This window comes from Colius striatus, chromosome 2, assembly GCF_028858725.1.
Source record: "Colius striatus isolate bColStr4 chromosome 2, bColStr4.1.hap1, whole genome shotgun sequence".
NCBI classification, from domain to species: domain Eukaryota; kingdom Metazoa; phylum Chordata; class Aves; order Coliiformes; family Coliidae; genus Colius; species Colius striatus.
Window position 1 is genome coordinate 99,152,929 of NC_084760.1, and position 26,121 is coordinate 99,179,049.

Below are 26,121 nucleotides of genomic sequence, written 5' to 3' on the forward strand. Positions count from 1 at the left end.
TATTTTGCCTCTCTGAAATACAAAAAATGAGTGATTTCAAAAAAGTTACACAACAAGCCTTGAACTGTGATTGTTGTTAAGACATTATGGACATATTCCAAAGAAGTGGCATATCATACACACAAGGATAGCTTAATGCATTTTTCCCATTATTCTTTATTGAGAAAGAAACAATAAAATCACAGCAGTCTGAAACCAGAAATTGTATGCTAGAGATCACTTATAAATTAGAGATTAATAATAATTTTTCCCTCTTTTATTAGGAAAATTTAATATTATGATATAGAAACAGAACTCATGTTTTTTGATGTCCACTGCAGTTCTGTCACAGCTTCAATCTTTGGGTTATTCAATGGCCCCGAATATGCCAGTTCCCTTTTTTGTACAAATCAAGGCAGCCAGATGTTGCAAGATATGTTTTTACAGTACTGCATTCGTTATTCACTAGCCTGTAGAGGATTTAGCTTCAAGATGAATGAGTTCACTTACAAATCTACCAAAGCTGCATCTCTTTCTTACGATTCAGTTCAACTTCTCTCTTGGCTCTACCTTACACAGAAGATGACCTACCAAAAAGATGCACCTGGCATTTCCTGAAATTAACACAAATCACTGTGGTCATCTTGTCAAGATTCAATTTCTGCTGCCTAGACAATAGTAGAACTAGAAGTTAGTTAGCTTTTACCAATAACTGAGCTAAAATATCTGTGGGTGCATTTTTTTCCTGAAAAGATGACTGGGCTTTGTAGAAAGGATTTCATAAGTGAAAAATCACTACCCTAAAACATAAATAAAGTAGTAAACCCCTTCTTTATCATTATCATCCAATCACCCTGTCAGTTACAGAAGCATTTGTCTCAAGACCTAGATATATCGTCTACACAAGATATATTGTCAAAACAGTCTAAAGCCAAGAGTGGGTTTTATTGCAGCTAGGGTAAACACCACGTATGAGGAAATATTTTATCAGATGTTCTGTGGTTTCTCACTTTGTTGAAAAAAAAAAAAAAAGGTGGAATGCAATAACTTCACTACAAAAAGGGAGACAAGCATTGTTTTTACAATCCATCCTCACGACCGCAGCCACACTAATGGTATGGAACTGCCAGCCGTAGCTTTGTCCTTCATTACTTCTGGATTTTTATTTTTGTTTTATTTACAGGATTTGTCAAATTACACAGCATATAGAGTTAACAAAAAAATAATCGAAGTTGTGATCAGAGCTAGCCGGTACAGAACCACACAGACCAGTCGTTAGGGCCTCTCTTAGGGCCCTAAGTCCTCTTAGTTGTTAGGGCCTCTCTCTTCTCAGAGTTGGCTGTGAAAAGGCAGGACCAATACAGATAAACACTTAGACAGGAACATTCCCACCTTTTATGACAGGGTCCCAGTTAATCCTAACAGACAGATGAGGTTGAGGATTCAGCTTCATTGGGTCCTTTAGGGATAAGCCTAATGTGAAATACCCAGTATCTCAGTTTGAAGTGAACAGCAAAACAGGCATTTGCTTACCTTGCTGGTCTTAAGTAATTCTAACAACAGTAAGGCAAAATTTTGCCAAACAAGACTGGATTTTTTTTCCCTTGAATCATAAACCACCTGACAACTAAAGCTGATACTCAGTAACCCTATTCAGTCTGGTCTTAACCAGAATTTAGTGTCCATCATCAGTAATTGCAAGATCTTTTGGACACACATTCTCAATTGGAGACTGGACTGATGATGAAAAAGCACATTTTTCAAGAAAACCTCCCCAAACCCACTGGATTTCTTAAATATTAAGATTTTTGGTTCAAGAAGTCTCAAAAATACAACTTAGCCAGCACAATAGCTTTATTTTGCAATTTGAATTCTTATACACAATTCACTAAAAGCCCACAGGAGGAACAGCATGGAGACTTACCACTTCTCAGCATTTCCTTAAATTAGAGCCAAAGTGCAAGGTCTCCAATTAACCCCTAAGGTAAAAGAACAACACTTTGCTGTTAACAGAAGTCATGTTAACACTTAAAATACCTAATTAGTTATTTAAAAGGCCATATCTTCAAATGCAATTAGAAATCATTTAATAAAGTCTTCATTTCTTTTGGTATGATAAATTGAGACATATCCTACAGCTGACAGGTAATGGCACATCACGTCTTCCCAAGACATGTAGAAAAGCAAACAACACCGTCCCTACATTATTCAACATACACCTTAAAAATGAATGTCAGAACTCAATTGTTTCCAGGTGTTCAAGGGGAATTTTATTTCCTTCAGACATGCTGCTCTTCTTAAAAAAGAGGAAAAAAAAAAAGAGAAAGAAGCCCCAGACAAGCTTTTTATACATAGTATCTTGAGGCACATGATCCTCCATACTTAAAGGAATTTTTACACAGGATGTATCATATGTTACAGTATTTGTTGCTATTTGAAGTCTATGGCACATTAATTTTTTAGGGTGAAAGAAATTCTCCTCTGTGTTCAGCTGCTACAATATGGCACAATGGCAGAAGTTAATACCATGACTAAATATTCAGATGCTTTTTTGCTGGCTATTTTGCGGTGCACATAAATAAAAGGCACACTTTTCCTCTCTCCTCTCAAATCATTTATGTACTGTACAAGCCTAACTTCCCAGCACTGCTCCATGCCTGCTGGCTCAGTGCCAAAAAAGATTTAACTCAGCATCCTATGCTAGTAGCAGCTCTGTACGCTTAACCAATGGCTTCAGTTTGGCATGCTACTTCCACTGCAGTGACCATTGATGACAGGCCAACAGTGTTACTGAAAAAAATTACAAAGCCTATAAAATAACAAAAAATTAAGTTATATTCACTCACATGTCTATTTTCCAAATGTGTTCACAATGTTCAGAAAGTGCACATTTTGAAGACTTGTTTCAGTATTACAAATGTCTGTGACCTATATATCATAGCAGCAGTGTACAACAGTATTGTTGAAGAACTGTCAGTGTTTCCATTACTGACCCTGTTTTGCAAAAGCATAATGAAAATATAAGGATTTGCTGTTAGGTAGAACTTAGTGTCTAGAATCTCTTCGGTTTGGTATTTTTAAATTGGTATTTAACTCTGCACAACAGTCAGAATCTGAAAAACAGAATGTTAGTGGTTTCACTTTTTGGCGCTCATTTTTATGTAACAAGCATTTTCAAGAATGAAAGTGAGCTTACACAGCACATGACGAGCCCTCAATAACAAAAGCTCCACAAACCGTTACCACACTGTTAAAAACTTAACAAAACCCAGTAAGATTCAGTTAATGATTTGTGGATCTTTACAAAACTTTTTTCTTTGTGATTTAACAACACATAACATTGATGAAATTATCAGATATATAAAAACAGCTTAAGTCTTAACATCAGTGGTCTGACAAATATATTTAAACAAGAAAATTTGGAGTTAGAACTAGTACTAAATTTAGCTCTTAAATTTAGCTAAATTTAGATTTGAGTTTAGACACTCTCAATTTTATATGCCTTAAAAAAAAAATAAAGTCCAACTCTCAGAAGAGTCTGAAAAACAGCAGTTTCAAGTAAGCCTGGAGCAAGTAGGTATTGTGGCTGGTTACCATGAATGGGTACTACATGTTGACTTGACAAAATCATGTTTAAAGAAGCATGAGTTGAACCACTACCTCTGAAGGATCTTGCTTTGGTTATCTTTAAAAAAAATTCAGACTGTTACAATAACAGCACAAGTTCATTATAAAGCCATGTGCCTCTCTATAGATGTTCTTCTCAATTGGTTTTTATTATGCCCACTGCCAGCAATGGACATCCTGCTTGGAAAATCCACCTCCTGCTGCAAAAGTTTTGGCCGAACCAAACGAAGAAAACAGTTCTGGTATCAGACTCAAATGGGAACGCACTATTTCATTTAGTTCTTGTTAAGAAAATTTGAAAGCCTTCTCCACCTACAGTCTTTTTGAAACACAAGGCACAAATAGAGAGTGGGCATTCCAGCAAAATGATTGTCTGAAATTAAGTCCACAGCAGTCTTCCAGTCCAGCCCAATGAAACATTTTTGCTGTCCAATTCTATGCCACATCTTCTAGATAATCTGCAACATCACTTAACTGAGAAATGGTAAGGTCTTGCGTGATGCCCTCAAGCTACAAAAGAAATAAAATTGCAAAATCAGAAATCACAGAAACATTAAGTATCATTTCTTGTAATCCTTCATATAGCATCCCATCCTTTTGGCCTCAAGCTCTTTCAGTGAGACTCTGTACTAATTTGAGAGCTAATCAGACAGGTCTTGAGATACAGAGATAAGACAGTCCTATGACAAATACTAAACCAGTCTCAAATGCATTTTGTATGCTTTAGAAACAGATCATGGACTGTGCTACCAAACAACTGTTGTGGGGTTTTTGTTTTGTTTTGTTGTTGTTTGGGTTCTTTTTTATTTATTGGTGTTTTTTAATTAGTATAGTATCTAACTTGGCAGGAATACTAGTTGTAAAACTACAGAACATAACAGATAATACAGCCTTAACATGTATCCTAGACAGAAGGATGAAAAAAAAGTCAAGACAAGGTCAGAAGAAAGTCAAGAAGAGTAATTTTTAAAGAATCATACTTTATCACTGGTATTTGACTCCTCTGTTTCCACAGAAATTTCATCTATATCTTCACCAATACTGATATCACTTTTTTCTGAGCGATGACTAGTACTAAAGAGAAAGAAAATCATAAACGTACAAATAATACCTGGATGTTCAAAATGAAAATCCCACATTCGCTTTATATTTGACATTTGATTGGGATTTCACTTCCTAGCAAATTAAATGTGAAGTTACTTAAAACCCCATAACAACTAAAGGCTTTCTACCCAGATGAAGGTATGATATCTAGATGAATCTATTCTATCTAGATGAAGCCATGATAAATACCAATAAATACTTAGGCCTCAGTCCTGATTTTACAACACCAATATCTTCACAATATAACGATGAGGCTGTTAAATATTTATTAGTTACTACTTATAATGCTTTATTTTTTAGCTGATTGTTTCAGTATACACCTTATTCAGTATCTAATAGTATTAATTAAAACATTAAAACTTTTTTTTCCCCTGAATGATACACTTGACAAACACCTTCTACAAAAAAAGCAACAACTTTCCATTATCTTAAAGTTAGCAGCAGATTTTTAAGCAACTCATCACCCCTACAAGAAAGGGATCTATTTTTTTTAAATTTGTAACTGTGTGCATTAAAATAGCAAATCAAAGTCTAAAGGAGTTCAGAAATACTGGCAGACTCCAGCAATACTGACTGGCTAAAATTTTATGAAATAATTCAAATATGCTAGTGGATTTGTTTATAATGCATGAAATACTATGTTACTGCAGTACCATTCTTCTCTTACCTGTTGAAATCATCAGCATACTCCTCATCATCTCCATTTCCTAAAGAAGTTTTAAAAGGTATTATTAAAACAAAGTTTTCCCTTCAAGAAATGCAAAAAAATAATCTATGCCTGCACCAAAATACATGGTTTGATGGCCAGTAAAAGTAGGAGCAGATTAAATCACTTGTGCAGATTAGGAAGATGAGTTTGTCATTAATTAATTAATTTACACAAACTGTTTTCAAATCAAATATACATTTTCAAGATGTTGATTACATTGCTGAAGACAAAATTCAAATACTTGTCAGCTCTCTTTTGAGAGAAAGATGATACTTCATCTTCATATCGCTCCTAAAGCTTACAAAGGTAACTTTCAAAGGTGTGGAGGGCAAGCAAATATGCCATTGAAAACCAGTAAGATCCATCTGGTTCTTTTTCCCATAAATATAAATCCTTTCTTTTCTTAGAAACTCAGACAAAAAAAAATTACCACTTGATGTTAGCAAATGTATATACTGAATGAATCAAACCTTTGGGTAAAATACTAATCAAAACAAAAGACACCAGTTTTCACTCCTCTGTAGTCTTCTAGATCAGATCTTGCTCTGAACTTTAGTAAGTTTCACAATACTATTAAAGAGTGTCAGAAATGAAAATGAAGACTTTGTTCAACATATGTATTTCAGTTTCTCAGATTCCTCTAAGAAGACACACCAGAATTTAACAGCTAAAAATATCAGAACTTCCTCATGTTTCGCAGCTACTTGCCTAATTCTAGTGATCCCAGTTTTGCATTCACCAACCGCAGGTCTTTCAAAACAGAGTTTCTATTTAACTCTGTAACAAAACAAAAGCATTTACATCAGAAATTTGATTTGTGACTCTTTGATAAAAAGTTCCCACCTACACACACCCATCCATTCTTTAAAAAAAGTATTCTTTTATTGTAACCTCACCTAATTTCATAGTATGGCATGGTAATACTAAATCAGATTTTCAGGTCTGAAATCTGCTCATATTTAAAAACATGAGTACCAAACAGAGACAACCTCCCTGTATTTAGGATCAGGTTTTACAACATGAAAGCAAGTATCTCTAAATAACTTGTGCAAGTAATGTAAGACAAGAACACAAATGAGTAAATTAATTTCAGTTACAAACAGAGCAGCAGAATTTTATGCTCCTGAAAACTGCTTTATATACACAAAAAAAGTACACATAGCTAAGTATTTCATGCTCCAAATCATAAGATGCAGTTATGCATCATCCTAAGATCCAGTGGCAGCATAAGTTACCAAAATCAGTACATGACCATCCAGTGAAAAATGCCTTACTATAAAAGCATGTTAAAATCAGGAATGGCTCACGTACTTAATTCTATTTGCATCTGAAGGCATAGATCAGTCAATACCTTACAGAACATGTCTCTTACATTTAGCAAAACACAAAACCAGGTGAAAACTTACTATCAGACTCCTTTAGTGAAGGTGCACCACTCAGGGAGCTTAACCCACTTTTTAGAGGTGGTGCATCAGAGAGGGATGCTAGACTTCCTGCTTTATTAGCTTCAGTTTTCCTAAAAGAAACAAAAAATAAGTACTCCACAAAGTTGTAAAATGCACGTAGTGACTTCTTCCTTCTCTACTATTTTTTAAATTGTCATAAAACTAGAACAGTTAACTGACACGTGTCAAGCAAAACATTCAGTAAGAAAGTCACTTTCTCACCTATGCAAAGACTTCTGCACCTGCACGAGCATCACTATTTCTGTCAAAGGGCCTTTATTAGCCCCACATGTAAACACCACCAAAGAAAGATTCAGATATAGATCAGTATTTAAATTATTTAGTTTTTCGAGAAGAGATTGTATCTGATGAAATGATTAATCCTAAGAGCCGCCACAGTTCACAGAATGAAAACCTCAGTTACAGCAAGATAGATCTCATCATCACATGTTAAAGTTGTCTTGGCTACTACCTATTCCATTCATATCTTTACAATATTGAGTTCAATTACAACTTGCAAGTAAAGGATAAAGAAACACTATTAAAAGAGAGTAAGATTTTCACATTTCGTATTACCAGAACTGTTTGTTACTGTGATTGCATTCCCATTGGTAATGACATTGGCATTATTCATTGTATCTTACACCACCAAAATATTATGTTTTAATACATGATGGTATACATATTTTTAACAGTAGGTGAGAGATCTTGGGGCAATGAGAGCTTGGATCATGTCTTACTCTATCCTTAGTAACTGCTTGCTTCCTTCCTCTCTACTGCACCTTTCTTAGAGGAAGAGGCAAAGAGCCCATAGGGAATTTGACCTTTTGCAAGCAAAGCAATGTTCATGCCTCTCTTACTTACTCTCCTACTTCTCCGAGAGTGGATGCCTCTGATACTGATGCCTCTCCTACTACCCTGAGACTCAGGTACAACAGCACAACACACCACGAAGGGATTTCAACTGAGGAGTATGTTCTTTTTCTCTCCCCTAGAGGCGCTGCCAGAAGGACAGAAGTGAAAGACTCAGCAGACAGCTCAGTTACAATTAGTCGCCAGGTCTATTATTATTATATTCAGCAAAATTATAACGGAACATTGCCATAATATATCACAATCACGTTCTGAGGTAAAAATTAATACTCGGTGGACTGAGATTGTACTGAAGACAGCATAATTTGGAAATATTTTTATATGTAGGGAGTTTTTCTACTTGGAAAAAAATCCTAATTTTAATGAATAATTACAGTCTTTTTCTTGAATGGTCTTTTTAAAGAAACTCAGTTTACCCAATTTCAAAGTGCATTTCCCTTCTTGTCATATAAAATGCCAAAAAAAGAGAAATAACTAAATATTATTATTATTATTCAGAAATTTTTCCAGCCTTTTCTAGTTTTCCCAGTTTACCACTTAAACATATTTTATGATAACACAAGCATCTGCTAACAATGCATAGAGACTTTGGTTAAAGACTAGTTAAATGAGCTCTTGAGTACATGGAGTAAATGCAATCAGTTGCAGTTTTAATTTTGGTATTTCCAATAAGAAAAGAGAAAAGAAAGAGACCATAGCAGGACTATTTTAACACAATATTTTCCTGAGAAAAGTCACCGTTCTGACTAAATACATCCAATGAAAGCTGTATTATAAATAATCTTTCTCAAGGAGCCTATTAATTTACTGAGAGACTTAGTTTGCCACATATGATTGCTTTGTACTGTAGCAGAATGATCCCATTGCAAGAGTAAACATGTACTATGGCAATAATACAAAAAGTTTACGCTATTCTGCCCACTACCATATAATCATAGAATGGCACAGGTTGGAAGGAAACTTGAGAGATTATCTAGTCCAAACCCTCTGCTGAAGCAGGTCCACCTAGATCAGGTTGCACAGGAACGTGTCCAGGCGGCTCCTGAAGACCTCCAAGGAAGGAGACTCCATCAATGTAATTGTGGGGAAAAAGCCAACATGAGGGGAGCTACTGTCAAACTGACTTGTAAATGCTTCTGCAATCTTTTCTGGTAACCTTTACTAAGCTAGAACAATTCCAGAGTACTCAAGCACAGCAAAAGAACACCATGAAACAATCTTGCAGCATTTCTCAAATGAGATATCTAAATCAAGCTTCGAGATAAAGTGACATAACACAAATATAGGCTTTTTCAGTTTTATAAACCAAACTGTTTTATAGTTCAGTCGCTAGTTCGTTTCAAATGGTGTTTTTCAGTCGTTAGGCTCCAAAGATGAACAAAACTAACGCCTTTCAGAAGCACCCGCAAAATTGGCATGTGCAGAAACAAAAAGACTTTGCTTAAAACACAGACGTGCACACAAGAGATGCTGCAACATGAAGAGGAAACCCTCAGTTATGAGAAAGCTTTCCTTATGTTCACAGTTTATGGAGCCAGTTTACACAGTCATCATATTTTTTGTAATCCTTACAAAGCCATACCAGTATCTAAAACACTATCCCTGCCTTTAGTAATGATTACCACTGCAGCTCTGCTGCAAGAAGAAACACTGATCTCAGTGCCTCATCTGTGTTTATTCCACCAAAGAAATAGGATGGAGATATAATGTAGTAAAATTGATGCACCTTGAAGCGATACAGATTTTTCCACTCACGGCACTTCCAAGACATCCCAGATGACACTGTGCATTTCAAAGAATAGAAACATAGAAATGCACACTTCAGAAACGCAGTGTTAGAGAGCAGATATAAAAGCATTTAGAAGTGTGAGTAGTGACATATTAGATAGCTCTCAAAGGCCTGCAAGGACAAAATAAACCTGTATTAAGTAGAACATTGATGTTACTCACCAGCCATAAGTTCTTTCTGGTTTGGGTATAGGTTCATCAAAAAAAGAATCTCCCTCTGTATCATCTTCATCCACACTTGGATCACTTTTTTCTTTGGTAATTAAGTCTTTGTCTTCTAGTTGAGGATCTAGTTTTGTTTCGTTAGGCAAAAAATGAATGCTTCTTTTGCTTGCCTCCCCTGATGAGAGACTTGTATCACTTTGAGAAGCTTCAACAGCCTCGAGAGAAAAAGAAAAAAATCCTCACTGAAATGAGTATTTATGTCTTATAATACTGCAAGTGGCAATATGAGCACACAATATACATGTACCAATACTTTCTAAAAAGTTCTCTCAAATTTATTAGTACTTCTCAGGAATATATTGATATGAACAGGAATCACAGCAGAGAAAAATGTTGTTTTATAATTTCAGAAAGGAAGTGTTACAGCCTCTGCATTGCTTTGCTATTCAAATCACCTCTGTTACAAAAGCAACCTATTTTAAAAGATGGCAATTACCAAAGAACAAGATCTACATGCTTTGAATACAGTGAGGTTTGTTTTACAGCCTAAAAGTTACATGCTGCTTTAACTAGTGGTCCATAAACAAAAAGAAATCAGTTATAAACCTATGCAAATGACTCTAGCTTCCACATTAAACAATAATCTCTACAATATAATATTCGCTTTTAAAGTGCCAATTAAAGACTACAGTTAACACTTTCTCCCTCTAAATACTAAAAAATGTGACACAATAGAGACACAAACACTAGAAGTTATGTACTTTTAAAGTATCATGCTTATGGCACAGTTCTACGATACTCAAACACGTAAAGATTATTTTATATGCTAACTTCAAGATCAAGTAACACAACTCAAGTCATATATTTGCAAAGCTTCCTGGCCCAAAGAACAACATTCAAATTTACCTAGACAAGCTACTGTGAAAAAACCAGATTTTTATGTTTAAACAATAGCACCTTGCCATATATCAAGCAGTACTTTTATCTTCCCCTAGATTTATTAAGTTAAGCCAGTAAAAAAAAATCTATTACATTAATTCCTGCACACTAGGGATGGCAACAGATCTGAAACAAAACTAACAGTATTGTTTGATCTAGACATGCAATATGTAGGCTGCAGTGTCCCAAGTATTTCTTTATCAGCCAATAGCTTTCATTCAGAAGGCTGAAGTAAAAATCTCAAACTGAAGGCCATGAAAGTTGAACAAGGACTACCAAGGTCATTTTATCTCAGTCACAGAACCACATTCAGTTGTTGGCAGCAGCTTAGTTCTTCTAGGGTGAGAAAAAACCACATATACCTCTTAGTGATATTAACTACATTTGTTTTCCTACCCTAGAGTAACAGAATTGTTCAAAATTAAGAGTGATAACTTGACCTTAGTAAAAGAGAAGTTACAACTACTTTTCTGTCCTGGGCCCTGAAGGAGTCAGCAGCTGCTATCTTGTCTGAGAAACTACAAGCACAACAGTTGTCCTTTGCTTGAATTTAAGTTTTGCTTTATGATGAAATAAATGCTTTAAAATTGTAGTGATAGGTTAACCAGGGCCAAGGGTTCAAAGAGCAACATGTCTATCTTGGGCTTCAGACCAGTGGTGTTAATAAGTCAGAGCGGAGTTTCACACTTATATTTAAACAACTGTAATTCTTTGCTGCTACCAAGAGACATGGTCTTGGTTTCTCCTAGCAGACTCCATTCTATGTTACATGTACAGTTGCCAAATCACAGGGCCAGTTCAGCTCATGGCTCTTCTGAAAAACTACTGGAGAATCTCAAGTCTAGACTGCTCAAAAAAACTAAAGAATTTCAGAACTTCCATCTTGCTCCAGCTGGGACTGGCTAAAATTTCCTCCTGGTTTTTAGTGTTTTGTGGGGTTTTTTTTTTACCCCAAATATGTTGCACAGGCAGAATATTCTTCCATCCTGTCTTTATCAAGGAAAGAGAGAAGAAAGACAAAATATATCTAAGAACTGTAGTCCCATTAAGATATCTAGTACTTATTCTCAGAGGAGTACATAGTCCAACCGACTAATTTTCTCCCCTTTCTCAGATAAAAATATTTTCACCGAGGATTCAGCAACATATTATGAAAAGCATTTTCAGAACATGTTCACCTATCTCCTCCTGTAATGGAATTACAATTTGCTTGCCACAGAAGATAGGTATAAAGACTATAAAACTTCAAGAGGAAAGACTCTTACAAGAAAAGGTTGGGACTGTTAAGCACAGAGACTACTAAGAGGGGATCTCATTAACAAAAGTATTTAAAAGGTGTTTGCCAACAGCATCAGGTAGCACATTTTTCCTGCACTCTCAAGTCACAGGAGAAGAGGTAACAGAAATGTGCTGGAACACAAAAAGTTCCACTTGAATACAAGGAGAAACTTCTTTCCTCAGAGCGAAGGAGCCCTGCCACAGGTTGCCCAGGAAGGGTGTGGAGTAATCTTCTCTGGAGGTTTTCAAACTACCCCTGGACACGTTCCTGAATGACCTGATCGAAGTGAACCTGCTTTAGCAGGGGGTTGAACTAGATCTCTAGAGGTCCCTTCCAACCCCTACCATTCTGTGACTCTGTGAAAAAGCCTGTTGGACTTCTAACAAGTTGGAAATTATATTCTACTTGTAACTTCATCACATCAGAAAGGATACATAAATGAAAATGTTCTTATCATTGCCCCAAGTGCTGCTGCATGCCATAGCTATTCTATTCTTAATTGTAATGTTCTGACAGTGCACAAAATTCTCCTTTAAAAAGGAAACAGTTCACCAAAGGATATTTTGCCATATTGTAACACTTCTTGCTCAGAATTAAATAATCCTGGTACTTTCTCTAAAACTTAGACCTTGGAACAGACCTTAGAACCACTTTCCTGTGTCCACATACTTATTGGGGATTAAGCATATACACATCAGGAAAATGCCACTGTTGACTGGATCAGCCTCAATCACTATGAAGCTGAAGTCAGTCAACAGGAAAAGCTTTTGCATCTATGGACTGGTACTTCTAAACAGTTGATAGGAAACAAAATCCATGCAATGTTTTATTTCTCAGTTTTCATTAGTGAGTTGGAAACTTTCTAAGTTACTTCCAGTAATCTTTAAAAAAAAGTTTAAAACTTTTTTTTGACAGTATGTAATGGGCAGCTGGTTTCTTATAAAAAAAGAGCCTTAAGTGATTATGTCCCGTTCTCTGCCCTACACTTTCCCATAATTCTCAACCGGTTAATTAGTTCCAGCCAGACATGAAGTATTAGAGGTCTGGAAGATGTTAATACATACAGATTTTATGCTAATAGGAAGCAACAGAGCAAAGACATCCCACACAAAGACTGTGTACAGTTGTATCCTATCATTTAAACTATCCCAAGAAGCAATCAGCCAACTGCCCGATACACAGACACATTAGCTCCAACCTATCTGTGTCTCTCCAAGTCTGTATATGCACTGTCATCTACCTAGTCAAAAAGGTACAGTGCAGGGGTTCTTCTTCATTATGCAAGACGGGAGCAACGAGACACTAATATGATGTGCATCAACTCCAAATTTATTGTCACATAATCATCATTTAGATACTTTTTCCAAAAGCTGTGTACGTGCTACAGTTCATGACAGTTAATACTAAGGATCACGTGCTATGCATAAGGCCTCAAAGTTTCATTTTTGTAACAACTTAGACACCAACTTCATTGTGTTAAAACACCAACCTTATTGTACTTAAAACATCAGCCTTATTGTGCTTAAAATATCACTCCATCTATTTGGTCTTCAGTTAGTTTTCTCTCACACTAGACTATGGTTATGCTTACCTTACATTTTGCTTAGCTTTATACTATTGTTAGTTATATATATTGCAATTTGTTAGTCACGTACGTGCGATCACACAATGCTTAATTGAATGCTCTATCCTGTCTTCTTGTTTTGACCTTGTCTCTGTTACAGTCTGTAGTTTCGGTTTCCTCCTTGCTCAAGCTTGCTGTTACATAGTCATTCTTTTCTTTTTCTGCTGTCAAAGGTGATTCAAACTGCTAACTTTCTCCATCTTTGTCTAACTCCATAATGTTCATTATAGCCCATGCCCCAACAGTACAGGACTTTCAAGTGAATGCTGTTGTATCTGCAGTTTCATAGGAGTTCTCTCTTTTACTTCTCTCATGTATGTTACGTAGGCTTTTCATTATATATACACAATCTTACCTTATTTGGTAGAGGCTGTGTACTTGATTTTCCATCAGCTGATTTTGATGTGGGGCACATGTTTTCACTTAGAACTGGAGGCCCCTAAGAAGTTTCACATTAACAAATTAAAAATATATCAAATTTTGTCAGAATATCATCCAACAAGAAACAAGGCTACCATCCTCATCCACAAAGTATGCAAACTGTGACACCATGATGTTACGTTAGGAAGTTTATGACAACTACTTCTGAATTTAAGCTTTTCTTGGGATACTAAAGACATTTTGGGTGCAGATAATTTTATTTCAAACCATAACCATAAGAGACTAATCAAATGCTATTCATTAGATTTCATTCACTCATATATTACTGTCATTGCCTTCAGGTTGTTTAATACTTTCATTATTTAGCTTTAAACACATATATTTTCAGAAGCGGCAATTCTAGGCTTTTCAGGTCATATTAAAATTAGAAGTATGCTAATGAAAATAGGTACAGTTAGAAGTGTTATCAAACCACAGCAGAAATTAGAAAATAAGTAATAAAACCTTTTGGGTTATTTATCTGAGTTTACTCTGTGTTCCTATGAGGTAGCAGAATATTAGTAAAGAGTACTAGGGTGGCATTAAAAGTGACAGAATAGCCATAATCCTTCTCTTTCAGCACTCTTGCCTGTTGAAGTATAATACTACAACAATAGCCAAGTGTTCTTAATTTATGTTTATTTTTCATCATTGAAATGAAAATGAATAAAGAATTATGAAGAAAAATATAAATCACATGTTAACACTACTTACTTCTCCATTGTCTGTAATCTTTTTCTGCTGACATTTTCTAACAACTTCCAACAACAGTGGACCACCAACAGTACCTTCTGCTTCTGTAATTCCCAAATCTCGAGCTAAGTTTTCTCGACCATCAAGGCCATTTAGCTAGAGGAAAAAACCCCCACATTAAAAAAAACAAAACAAACCACAACAAAGAACAAACAGCTGTCAGAAAACACAATACATATTTTATAATATAACTCCATAGGCTTTTTGGTCCTAACTAACACAGCAACATTTTGATTATTTATGATTTCTTGTTGCATAAAGACTAAAGTAACAATAGCTTCATCATTGAATTGTGATCTGTGCTGAACTTACCATAGACCTTCCAAAGTTGTTTTAAATATGCAAGTATTCATCATTAGCATGCTTCAGGATTTAAGGATTGATATAGTCAAGTTACTTTAGCCTATCACACATCAAAGGGGATCCTAGGACACCTAGCCAGTGGTTCCAGCAAATTCATAGATGATGGGAAGTTCCCATTCCTCTGCATGTAAGTACATCAGCATAGGTCACCACTTACTTTCAGTTTCTGTTTTATCTTAAAAACGCTATGGGTTTGGGGAGAGACAGGAATGAAGGTAATTCAATATCAAGCAAAAAAACACCCCACAACTGTATAGGAAAAAAAATAAAGAAAAATACACTTTTTGAAACTGAACTTCACATTATAGCAGAAGTAGAATGCTGTGGCAAACACAGGTTGGTTGGCATAACCTCAGAATAGCAACACTGCAAAGGACACCAGTTCATCTCGAACTTTTAAGATTATTTAGTAATACCTCCTATCAAAACACAGGCCAAGCAAAAAATGATGCAAACCACTAGTCAAGTGTGCCAAATCATGAAGGATAAAGAAACAATACAAAAGACTGCTCAGAAACACAGGCTAATAGAGGAAGACAAAGTAAAATTTTCCTGCAATACACACAGTAGTCTTGGACAATCCACTTAACTTTGGCCAAATTTCATATATGCACTGTAATAGGTGAAAGCGATGTTTTTACTGGAAAAAGAGAAGGGGTGTTTCGAAGAGCATAAGATGCCTTTACGCAGCTAAAGCACTGCTCCCAAGAACCAGTACTAACATGACACTGTGTAATAATGTTATCCCTAGTAACACGCAATAGAATAAGAGGAAATGGCCTCAAGGGGAGGTTCAGGCTGGATATTAGGAGGAATTTCTTTACTGAAAGGGTTGTCAGGCTTTGGAACGGGCTGCCCAGGGAGGTGATGGAGTCACTGTCCCTCGAAGTGTTTAAGAGACAGTTGGTTGCACTTAGGGAACTGGTGTAGTGGTTGACAGGGTTGGGACAGAGGCTGGACTCGATGATCTTAAAGGTCTCTTCCAGTTGAAACAATTCTGTGATTCTATGTGTGGTAGCAGTAACATGAATCTTTTTATAGGTGTGTCCTAGTGCAATAAATGCTGTTAAGGTTATTTGGTACAAAAATAGGGTGTATGTGGTTTTCTTTGGTCAAGTCCCTAAAAAGAAAAATGAACTTCTGGGAAACAGAAGAAATTAAGTATTTAAACAAACATTATGAATAAAAAATAGTAAATTCTTCAGTTAAATGGAACTTACGAAAATACAAATTTGTTATTAAAACTTTTATATCACAAGAAGAGACAATAACTCAATATCAAAAGTCTAAAAGCAATCAGTTGAGCTACATTATCACTGTAGATCACTTCCAACTGAACTGTTCTATTCAGTCACTTTTCGGCACATATCTACACAAAGTGCTTTGTTTCAGTGAAATTTTTCTCAGAGCAGATTACTGACAATTTTAATTTCCACATTGTGACACTAACTTAATCTCATGACACAGTAAAATTATTGGCAAAAATATTGCAGGAGTAATCTGTTGTATATACTGTTCCATGATTTTACAGACGTTCTTAATTTGTTAATTCAGAATTAACATATTATCAAGCATTAGTTTTTCATAGAGTACTCGTATTATCACACTTTTCTGCAATCCATGTCCTTATAGCAGTAAATACCTTTTACAGACTAAAAAGTTATTTAGAATAAACATAAGCACATAGTTTAAACAAATCTAACATAGCTTCTGTATTCATTGCCATGCACCTCAGCAATCAACATAGCATACAAATAAAAATCAGTTTATCTTACTGTGCTTGATTCAGGCTGAAAAACAGCCAATGTAAAATCAAGATTGAAAAACCGTAGAAATTCTGCAACAAGACCTGCTACCAAGCGACCTAAAAAGTAAACAAGAAGAGTAAAAATACATCAGACAGAAACAATTTTTACTTCAAAGATAACATTAACATGGCTTCAGTATGAACATCTAAATTGATTTAACGTTCTCACAAACATCACTTAAACATTCAGCAAACTATCACCACATGGCTAATTTGTATACCGATTGCCTAATTTCCAACTCAGACATCGTATCAAAATTACTTAAGTCAGCAATACTGCAGAAGCATAAATAGAAATAACTTACAAAATTCATGTGTAAGATAATTTTAACTATTCATCTGTTTTAAAGATATAATTTTGGTATCTCTCCTATGTGTACATTAACTACTGTACCTCTAACATTGAATTTTTACTAGTTACTGCTTCTGTTGGTCTAGAATGGCTCTGGAGTTAGCATAATCATAATGTATCATGAAATACAAATGCACTTGTCAAAAGTGCATAAAAATAATGAATTCATGATTTATAACTAGTCAATTAAAAATACCATTTTAGCCACATTAGCTTTGGATATTCTAGATTTAATTCTATTCTGAACAGATAATAATTATGCCATTTGACAGGAATAAAAGCATCCTTCATGTCATGAAGATTGTACTGTTAATAAAAGACTCAAAGATTTAATCTTTTGTTTCCTGATTACTTTGAGAAGTATATTAAAAAAACCAAACTTACCATCTTTTGTACCTAAAAAACTTTTCAAGCTTTCGTTTACCAGAGGTGCTTTATTCTGCCAAAAAGCAAAAACCAAACAGTAATTAATATCTTCATACTAGTAGGACACTGAAAACCACAGTAAACTGGTGCTTTGGTGTACCACTGTTCCACAAAGATGTCTGACACACAACTTACTTCAAAACCCTACCTTTGTATTGATTCTACTACCTACAGGTAAAAGCTCCAGAGCCATACATGGGCAAATTAAAATTATCTCAGGACTTCTATTATATAAGCTACAGAGATAATTTCACTACAAATCTTAAAGCTATACTGGGTTTTATTTACTTAATGATTTAAAAGATAAGTTGAGCAGTTAACTTTCCAAATTGCTTCTCTAATATAGTACCAAGTTTAAGGAAATCCAGTCTGACTTTTTAAAAAACAAGAACTTAGAAAAAATCTAGACTAAGTGTGGATCATACTAATTAGTGGTTCACAAAAAAAAAACTTCTATTAATCAAAAGACCTTCAAAGACATTATAGAAAAGGTTTTCTCCCTGTTAGGTTTGCCCTCTTCAGCTTTGATTCTTCAACAGAAATAAATCCATGTGCTCTGTTTGAGTTCGTCAAAATTATTCAGAGATTTTAGAAACTAAATTCTAAACGTCATTCCTAACATATCAAAATATCCTGGATAAGAACCTAACATGAAGAGAAGGCTCTATTACAGGTATTTATCACTATAGTAACGAATGTTTGCATCAAGAAGAGTGTAGCCAGCAGGTCAAGGGAGGTTCTTGTCCCTCTCTAGTCTGCCCTGGTGGGGCCTCATCTGGAGTCCTGTGTCCAGTTCTGGGCTCCTCAGCTCAAGAGGGACAGAGATCTTCCGGAGAGAGTCCAGCGCAGGACCACCATGATGACCAGGGGACTAGAGTATCTTCCTTATACGGAAAGACTGTGGGAACTAGGGCTGTTTAGTCTGGAGAAGACGAGACTGAGGGGTGATCTTATTAAAATTTATAAATATCTAAAAGGTGGGTGTCAGGAGGTTGGGACATCCCTCGTTTCTATAGTAGCTAGCAACAGGACAAGGGGTAATGGGATGAAGCTGGAACACAAAAAGTTCCACTTAAACATAAGAAAAAAACTATTTCACTGTTAAGGTGATGGAGCAGTGGCACAGGCTGCCCAGAGGGGTTGTGGAGTCTCCTTCCTTGGAGGTCTTCAAGACCCGCCTGGACATGTTCCTTTGTGACCTGATCTAGGTGACCCTGCTTCTGCAGGGGGGTTTGGACTAGATGATCTCTAAATGTCCCTTCCAACCCCTACCATTCTATGATTCTATGTTTACACACACAAGAAAGCACTGCATGGAAAAAAAAAAAAAAATTAATCATGCTAGTATCATACACTCTTACCATTATTATATTGTCAAGGTATATCTCAATTCAGAATTCTTCCTTAACTATAAGCAAATTATCGTGAAGTAAGCCTAAAATATCCTTATGAGAAACACCAAAAGCATTAGTATACTTGGCAAGTTACTGCATTAAACTGTTTTCACAATACATTTGGTAAAAAAGACACTGCATTTTACATTTCAAAATATGTTATTCTGATTTGATAAAATCTTAATCAGTCAACAAGATTTTTTAAAGTATTATCTGAAGGAGAAGAGATTTAGCTGTTCTAGTCTGCTGGACAGATGCAGTGTAAGACCAGCAGATAGTTACTTCAAGCTATGGTTTCAAAAGGCCATGCAACAATTCCTATTTCTAAACATCAGGAAACATCCTGATAGTCCTGTTTTGTGTCCTTTAAACATCATGTTCTTGTGAAGCAATACATAGTTTTCTTGTTAGGTTTCATAAGTAGAAAGTATTAAAACTATTATATTTAATGTTACATAGCGAACTATTAAGATGCTAGCTTTTTAAGTTTTATGCTTCTCATACCTCTACTTTCTCTTGCTCTTCTAATGCCAAAAAAACAGCTGCTCGCAACTCTGCCTGCACAATTAAAAAACAAAGAACACACAAGATCAGGCTTTCAACAAGGACCATTTTCCTTATACAAACAGAATTATAAAGAGCCAGGAAGCAGCTTAAAAGTTATGTGCTTCTCCTCAAGCAACTTGGCATTGATAGAAATCTACATCAGCATAATTAAGACACTGAAGATTACAGACAAGGAGACTTGAAGCTGAGAAAGAAGACAATGTGACTTGAAGATTAGAAAGAAGAGTGTTCAGTTTGAGTATAGGAGGAGGAGGTGCTGACATTGACACCAGACTTCCTAGATTACTTCATACACAAAAAGATTAAAAATTATCCACATTATTTTCCTCTTTTTACCCAAGTTAAAAATCCCTCTTTCAGGCAGCTTTGAAACACCTATCCTTCATTTATAATTCATTCAGGAAACATGAACACATAGCTTCTGAGAATACATTTTAAAAATTAAGATATTAAAATTCCTATTACTCCTTGTCAGCTAACATTCAAAGAAACAGAATTTCTCAAGTAAAAGATTGCATGATTCCAGTCATTGAAACTCCTGTAGTGAGGAGTTTTATCTACCTGATTTTTAATATTGTAAAAACCAAGAATAGGAATTCTTCTAAGGACTAATCTTTAATCATAAGCCTTGTCTTCATTTTTTTTTAAACACTACAGTTTCTCTACTTCTTTCACTGAACACATCAAACGGACAACATACATTGCATTTCATGTCGTTTGCCATTTGAATGAACTCTTAATCTGACATTTTGAAGTAGCCAGTACACAACACTGCAGTTAGGTAACTATAAAAGACAGTGCTACTCTGTATGTCAGTTTTTTCAAGAGAAAGAAAGCAAGCTTTTAAAGAAAGATCAATTTCCATAACTAAGAATAAGAACAATATGAAGAATGTTTGGATTTTCTCATGTATATTACAAAAAGCAACTAAACATGAATTACCCTACAACTTTTCCTTCCCACCAAAAAAGTCTTTAATGGGAAAAATGTAATAAACACTTCCTTTTCAAGCATAACCTTCTTTGGACACCTTTTTAAAGAACAAAAAGTAATGTAAAAAAGTTAAAAATATTCCCCATCAACAGAAGTGCAAAATGCTTACTATGATTGTATGAAACAGCCGTAATGACACTGCAGTTACATTTTTCAGGTGCTGGGACACAGCATTAAATCAGCAAATCCTCTTACAGCCCACTAATTTCACTATCATTCTTAGAAAAACAGTTTACATTTAACTTTCTAACCAACAGATAACAACTTGTTCATTTAATCTTTTGTCAGTACAAAGTCTACAAATGGTTGCAAGGTTGACTTTTCCACTGATGCCACAGAAAGCAAGTTATACTTACAGGAGAGGGCAAGAAGAATAACAAAACATTCATGAAACAGACTAGCTATTACAACTGTTTAAAATAAAACCCCATTACATCTGGGTAGGGGTAAACTCCCTTAAGAGTCTACATCATGAGACTGTAGAACAAAGTTGTCTAAAAGCAGTTACCATTACACCAGCTGAGTCAGAGTCTGAGCTGTTTGAGATTCTGGAACAGGATCACAGCTGTCATTCCTTTCCATAGAACTCTGTGTGTTTGCTCCACTCCTCTAGGTCAAACTCAGTGGCTTTTAAATACAGACTGATGTCTTCTTCTTCTTCTCATTTATTTAATGGCACAGTATTAATTTCTCCCAGATGTTGCCATTCCCCATTAATAGCAGGATCACCTTCATTTCCATTAGTGCACAATTAATACCCTTAAGGTCAGGACCTCATCACCAGAAGACAATGCCCTTGGTATTTACTAAGTTTCCTTTTGGCTTACACCATCTAGAACAGAACTCTATAGCATTTCTACATTTAAGTAGTAGTAGTAGTAGTTCCTGCAAACACCTCAGTAAGTTTGCAGTCAAGCTCTCCTGTACTATCTCCACAAGGAATGTTTACACCATTCCAAACACTGATCTTCATCCTTTGATGTGAGTACTGCTCAGGTCATAGCAAGATACTCTCATAATATCAACACAATAAATTTAAGCATAGAACCATACGCTTGAATCTGTGAATGGTCAATGCCGTAATTCAAGTCCATGAGGAAGAAAGTAAAAAGTAACAACAACAAAGCTGAGACCAAAGGAAAAAAAAAACAAAACAAAACATCCCATTACAAGGAGATGAATATGATTAGACAGTAGGTTGGGCAATGTCACATCAGCTTTTCAGGTCCTGAAACAAGTCACAGAGACAGACTGAGATCACCATCATCAGGCATGGTGTCACAGTGATTTGCTCCCACCAGCAGCTATGGAGGCTTATATAATTGCTAGATTAATCAATTTACAGTGCTCCCCACCCCACTTGCTGGAGGTGTAAAGCTCCTGCAAGCCTGCATTCACAAATGAGTAATTAAGTCATGCATCAAGAGATGGTGTGGATAAATGTATGTTTAGGGCAGTGAAATGATTCCAGTAATATATGGAATTTTGCAGGGTAAAATAATGCATTGCTTCTGAGATAAATTGTTCACCAAGCACTGACATGCAATACCAATCTTTGCTTCATTGCAATGAAACAACCCCATATGTGCATAAGCATGAACTATCTCTTGCATATGGGGGCTCATGGACAACTTCCTGCACAACTTTCAGCATCTTTACAACCTAACCGTGAAGTGATTGTCACGTATCTCAGTAGGTACAGAGCAAGACTGGCAGAGCATTAAGCAGTCTGACCACTGGTTATTACCCCAGGTGAAAACCGTGTGTGCATCAGGGCAAAACCCTGAACCAGTCTGTATGCATCACAGATTGAAAGTTGGTGATGAAATGAGAACAGCAACTTCATTACCAATGTCCCTCCATACCCTCTCCACCACTCTCCATCTATGAAGTCTGTGAGGTTTCATCCTTGAGCAAGACCAGTGAAGCTGTCTGAATGACCTTTTTTTTGTCTAATGTGAAGCTCCTCCATTTAGCAGCCATAATTGGTTAAGAAAATTAAACTTGCTGTCACTATAATTGAAAAGATGAAGAATGCTAGAAAAATAAATAGGAAGAATCCAAACCACAAAGAAAGCAGTAAACACTTAAAAGCCATAAACTCCAAATACCTTCAACTACATATATCATGTGCTTACTCAGGTTCTTAAAGGTAGGAAATATCCACAATGTTATGAGGACTATATTGACATTTAAATGTTGAATTTCAGTTTGTAAATCTGAAATTTTTACACAGTTGTTTTAGTTAACTTATAAAAATAAGAATAAATACATGTTAAAGAAAATTAATGATTCCGCTTGAATTCAAGAAATTAGTTGACTTTCTGATATGAACTCCTTTAAAGCAACAATGAAAAACCATAACACTCTGAGAACAGCTGATTACACTGTAGTGTAATCTACAGCATTCTCATGACAGTCAATAATTCAACATGTAAAAGTATTGTTCATTACAGCATATCAAAGACAAAAAAGCAAACAGGATAATTTTAACTGCATATGTAGCTAACAGTCCATTTAAAAAAAAAAGTATTTTTATTCTAACTAACGCCATATTATTTGCCAATAGCCCAGCAGTATAGACTTTGAACCAAATGACTCAAAATGCTTAAAGTCTAAAGTAAACAGAAAAATTGTGAACAGATTTTTAATCGTACAACTAACATTTCTTTTACAGCTCAATCATTTACATCAACATCAATGAACCCAAGAAATTAATCTCAAAATAAGAACAAACTAATAAAATGCAACCTATTACAAAATCATGTTGTTTCAGAGAACCAAGTCATCACGATAAGTTTCTTTCTAAAAATTACTAAGTCCTTAACGTGTTACAAAATGTGTTAGCTGACAGCCTGGTACATTCTATCCACTAAAATAATTCCACTTGAATTCTAATCCTTCCAGACCTGTCCTTATCTATAGTGCTTCATACCAATTCAGATGTACATTGACCATATATTTTTCTCTTTAATGTATTTACTAAACTTCAAATCTCAAATACATAATTCCAGTTACCTGACTAGCCTCATCCACCTTGAGAAAATGGTCAGTACTCATTCTGAAATACAAACCAAACAACTGTTTTGATAACATGTAAATGTTCACTCAGTTCTACCACATAATACAAAGATACACACAACAAAGAAACACTATTAATCACAACTATGTTTATTTTAATGAAGAATTTCTTATGCATGCTATAACCTAATTTCACTTAAAAGCTGACAAGAATACTTGTTAGGCCTTAATTCTTCCGGAAGAAAATTCTTCCAGCTTTTGTCAGGTACTAGCAGAACAAATTCTCTAAGTCATTACTGCTATCAATCAAGAGACAGTCAAACTCAAATGCTGACTAAGGTTTGCAGATAAGAAAAAACAAAATTCATTCCTGAAGTGAACAGTCTTAACTGTAAGCATGCCAATTATTAAACAGTAATTCCTAGCATTAAAGACAGACATAACCTTATAAATAGGATGTAGCTTGCATTGTTGTAAGTCAATTGCCAGTTTGCCTTAAGGATACCTTACACCATACTAGATACTACACTCTCCTATAGCTCTTTTATAAAACAGTAAAGACTACAATAAATAAAACTCAATAAACTGATGGGAATCCATAGCACAAAAACTTGCACAGTTCCCAAGGTAAGAATTAAGAAATTACAGCTCACATGCTCCATATGGCCTATCTGAATTGTGATTTTTTTTAACTATCATTCTATTACCACCATACTTTTTATTGGTTAACACTATGTGAAAGTTTAACAAGTGGCCCAAAGGGCCTATTTGACACCTGAGTAGAAAAAAGGCTATTTGAAACACAGTTACACAAGCTAGATTTTTCATGTACTTACAAAATTAAAATAAGAGTTATCCATTTGAAATGCAAAACCAACCCATTTTAAATAATATTATTTTGTTGAACAGTATGACAAGTAGCCCCAAATCCATGGGACTTCAAAGTGTGCACACAAAGATGTTCTCACTCCTATTAATCACTTCAGTTGTTGAACTGTTTCCGAAATATCAGCAATTACCATCCACCTCTTAAAGTGGAACACCATGTATAAATGCCACCATCCTTGATCTGAAATCCAAACTTTGTTCCTCTAGCTTGGAAGGGAATTCAGCAGTTCAGTTCCGTATCTCTACAGCTCTTTGATTTACACATTAGTTACTGCTAGAAGACTCTAACTTGCAGAAGAATCCATGTAATCAATATTCACACCCTCTCTGACACAAGCAGCACCACAGGTTTGGAAGTAGCATACACTCCACAACACTATCTTCTATTCCTAACAGACCATATTTGTCCCCTGGGATGCTGCCTGCCTACCAGCGAGTTGCAAGATTTAGTAAGCCTCCAGGACACAGGTCAAGAAGCATAACATTTAAACAGTGGCCTTCAAAAACTCCTACTTGAAATCTTCAATCGGGGCTTTCCGTATCGAAGCAGAAATGATATCCACCTTGTTCAACACCTCCCGGCAGCTCACTGTTTCCAGTGGGTTTGGCAGCTGCAGGAGAGCTCTCACGGCCACACGGTTATCTAAAAGGGCAAAACCGCAGAGTCGAGCACCGGGGGCCGGGAGCACCCGGGTGATCCTGCGACTCCTGTGGCCGTGGGGCAGCCCTCATGTGGCGGTCAGGCCTCGGGCCCTCGCCTCCTCGTCGACCACACAACCGCTAACCACCCCCGGCAGGCGCTGGACACGGGCAGCCAGCGAGCCCCAGACCGAGCGGCCGGGGAGCACCACGGCGAAAGCAGATGCCTCCGCCAGGCCGTGACGCCGAGAGAGGGCCCTGGCCGGGAACACCGCCGGGGAGCGGCGGCGAGAGGAGACGAAGCCCGTGCAGTCTCAGTCGTACTCCACAGCTCTCCGCTGGGCCGTTAGCCGCCGCCGGCGCCAGCCAATGTTCCCCCCTCCCTGGTGTGCCACGTCTGCGCGGACGAGAGGCTCTCCTTCCCCCCACCTTAATCTTATTGAGCACCCCGCTGCTCTCTAGCGTCTGCACCAGCAGGTCCCGCAGTTCTGTGTCCTCCTCCGTCGCCGCGACCGCCATCTTGCTTCTCCCTGACAACCGCCCAAACTGCGCTAAGCGTAGGACAGGACCGGCAGATTCGCTACCGCTGCCGGCGAAGGCACCAACCTAGCCCCAGACTCAAGGAAAGGAGACGAGGCGAGCCAGCGGCCACTCTCAATACCGGGCCGAAAAAGAACGCAGATTGCGCACGGCCAACCGGCACCTCAGCCGTCCGCAGCGCCTGGAAACTGCAACGGCCAACGGGCAGCGCGGCTACCGGCGGCGCGAGTGGCGGGCGGGAAGTTTAAAGCGGGGGGAGGCGCTAACGGCTGAGCTGCCCGGCTGACCGCCTGACCCCGCAAGCTGACCTTCAAACCCCTCTGCTTCATGCTTTTCGCCGCCCTCACAGCCTAATGACCGCTACATCAACCCTTCCACACCCAATGGCCATAGCTGCTCTGGACTCGTCCTCTCTCGCCTAAAAGC

The 26,121-nt window shown here is 36.7% G+C and overlaps 1 protein-coding gene across 2 annotated transcripts; it reads right to left on the minus strand.

Annotated features, from left to right (window-relative positions):
- Positions 1-255: 255 nt before the first annotated feature.
- On the minus strand, positions 256-25,890 carry CEP43 (centrosomal protein 43). Of its 2 annotated transcripts, XM_061991597.1 has the most exons (12): positions 25,585-25,890; positions 19,552-19,605; positions 17,612-17,666; positions 16,844-16,932; positions 14,667-14,801; positions 13,888-13,971; positions 9,688-9,905; positions 6,826-6,935; positions 6,128-6,196; positions 5,378-5,417; positions 4,587-4,680; positions 258-4,116 (listed from the first exon to the last, which is right to left on the minus strand). In XM_061991597.1, the coding sequence occupies exons 1-12, from the start codon at positions 25,672-25,674 to the stop codon at positions 4,042-4,044; spliced, it is 1,113 nt and encodes a 370-aa protein (XP_061847581.1). In that variant the 5' UTR covers positions 25,675-25,890; the 3' UTR covers positions 258-4,041. The 2 variants fall into 2 exon arrangements, with proteins under 2 accessions (XP_061847583.1, XP_061847581.1); XM_061991599.1 differs by lacking the exon at positions 4,587-4,680 and having other exon boundaries at positions 256-4,116.
- Positions 25,891-26,121: the final 231 nt, after the last annotated feature.

What these genes read in the sequence shown, in the direction of transcription:
- CEP43 (XM_061991597.1), bottom strand. Translation starts at nt 25,674, where the DNA reads ATGGCGGTCGCGGCGACGGAGGAGGACACAGAACTGCGGGACCTGCTG. An exon ending in TTCAGCCTGAATCAAGCACA is followed by an intron (nt 14,802 to 16,843) that starts GTAAGATAAACT and finishes TTTTTCCTCTAG; the next exon opens with CTAAATGGCCTTGATGGTCG. An exon ending in CACAGCCTCTACCAAATAAG is followed by an intron (nt 9,906 to 13,887) that starts GTAAGATTGTGT and finishes TTTTCTCTCGAG; the next exon opens with GCTGTTGAAGCTTCTCAAAG.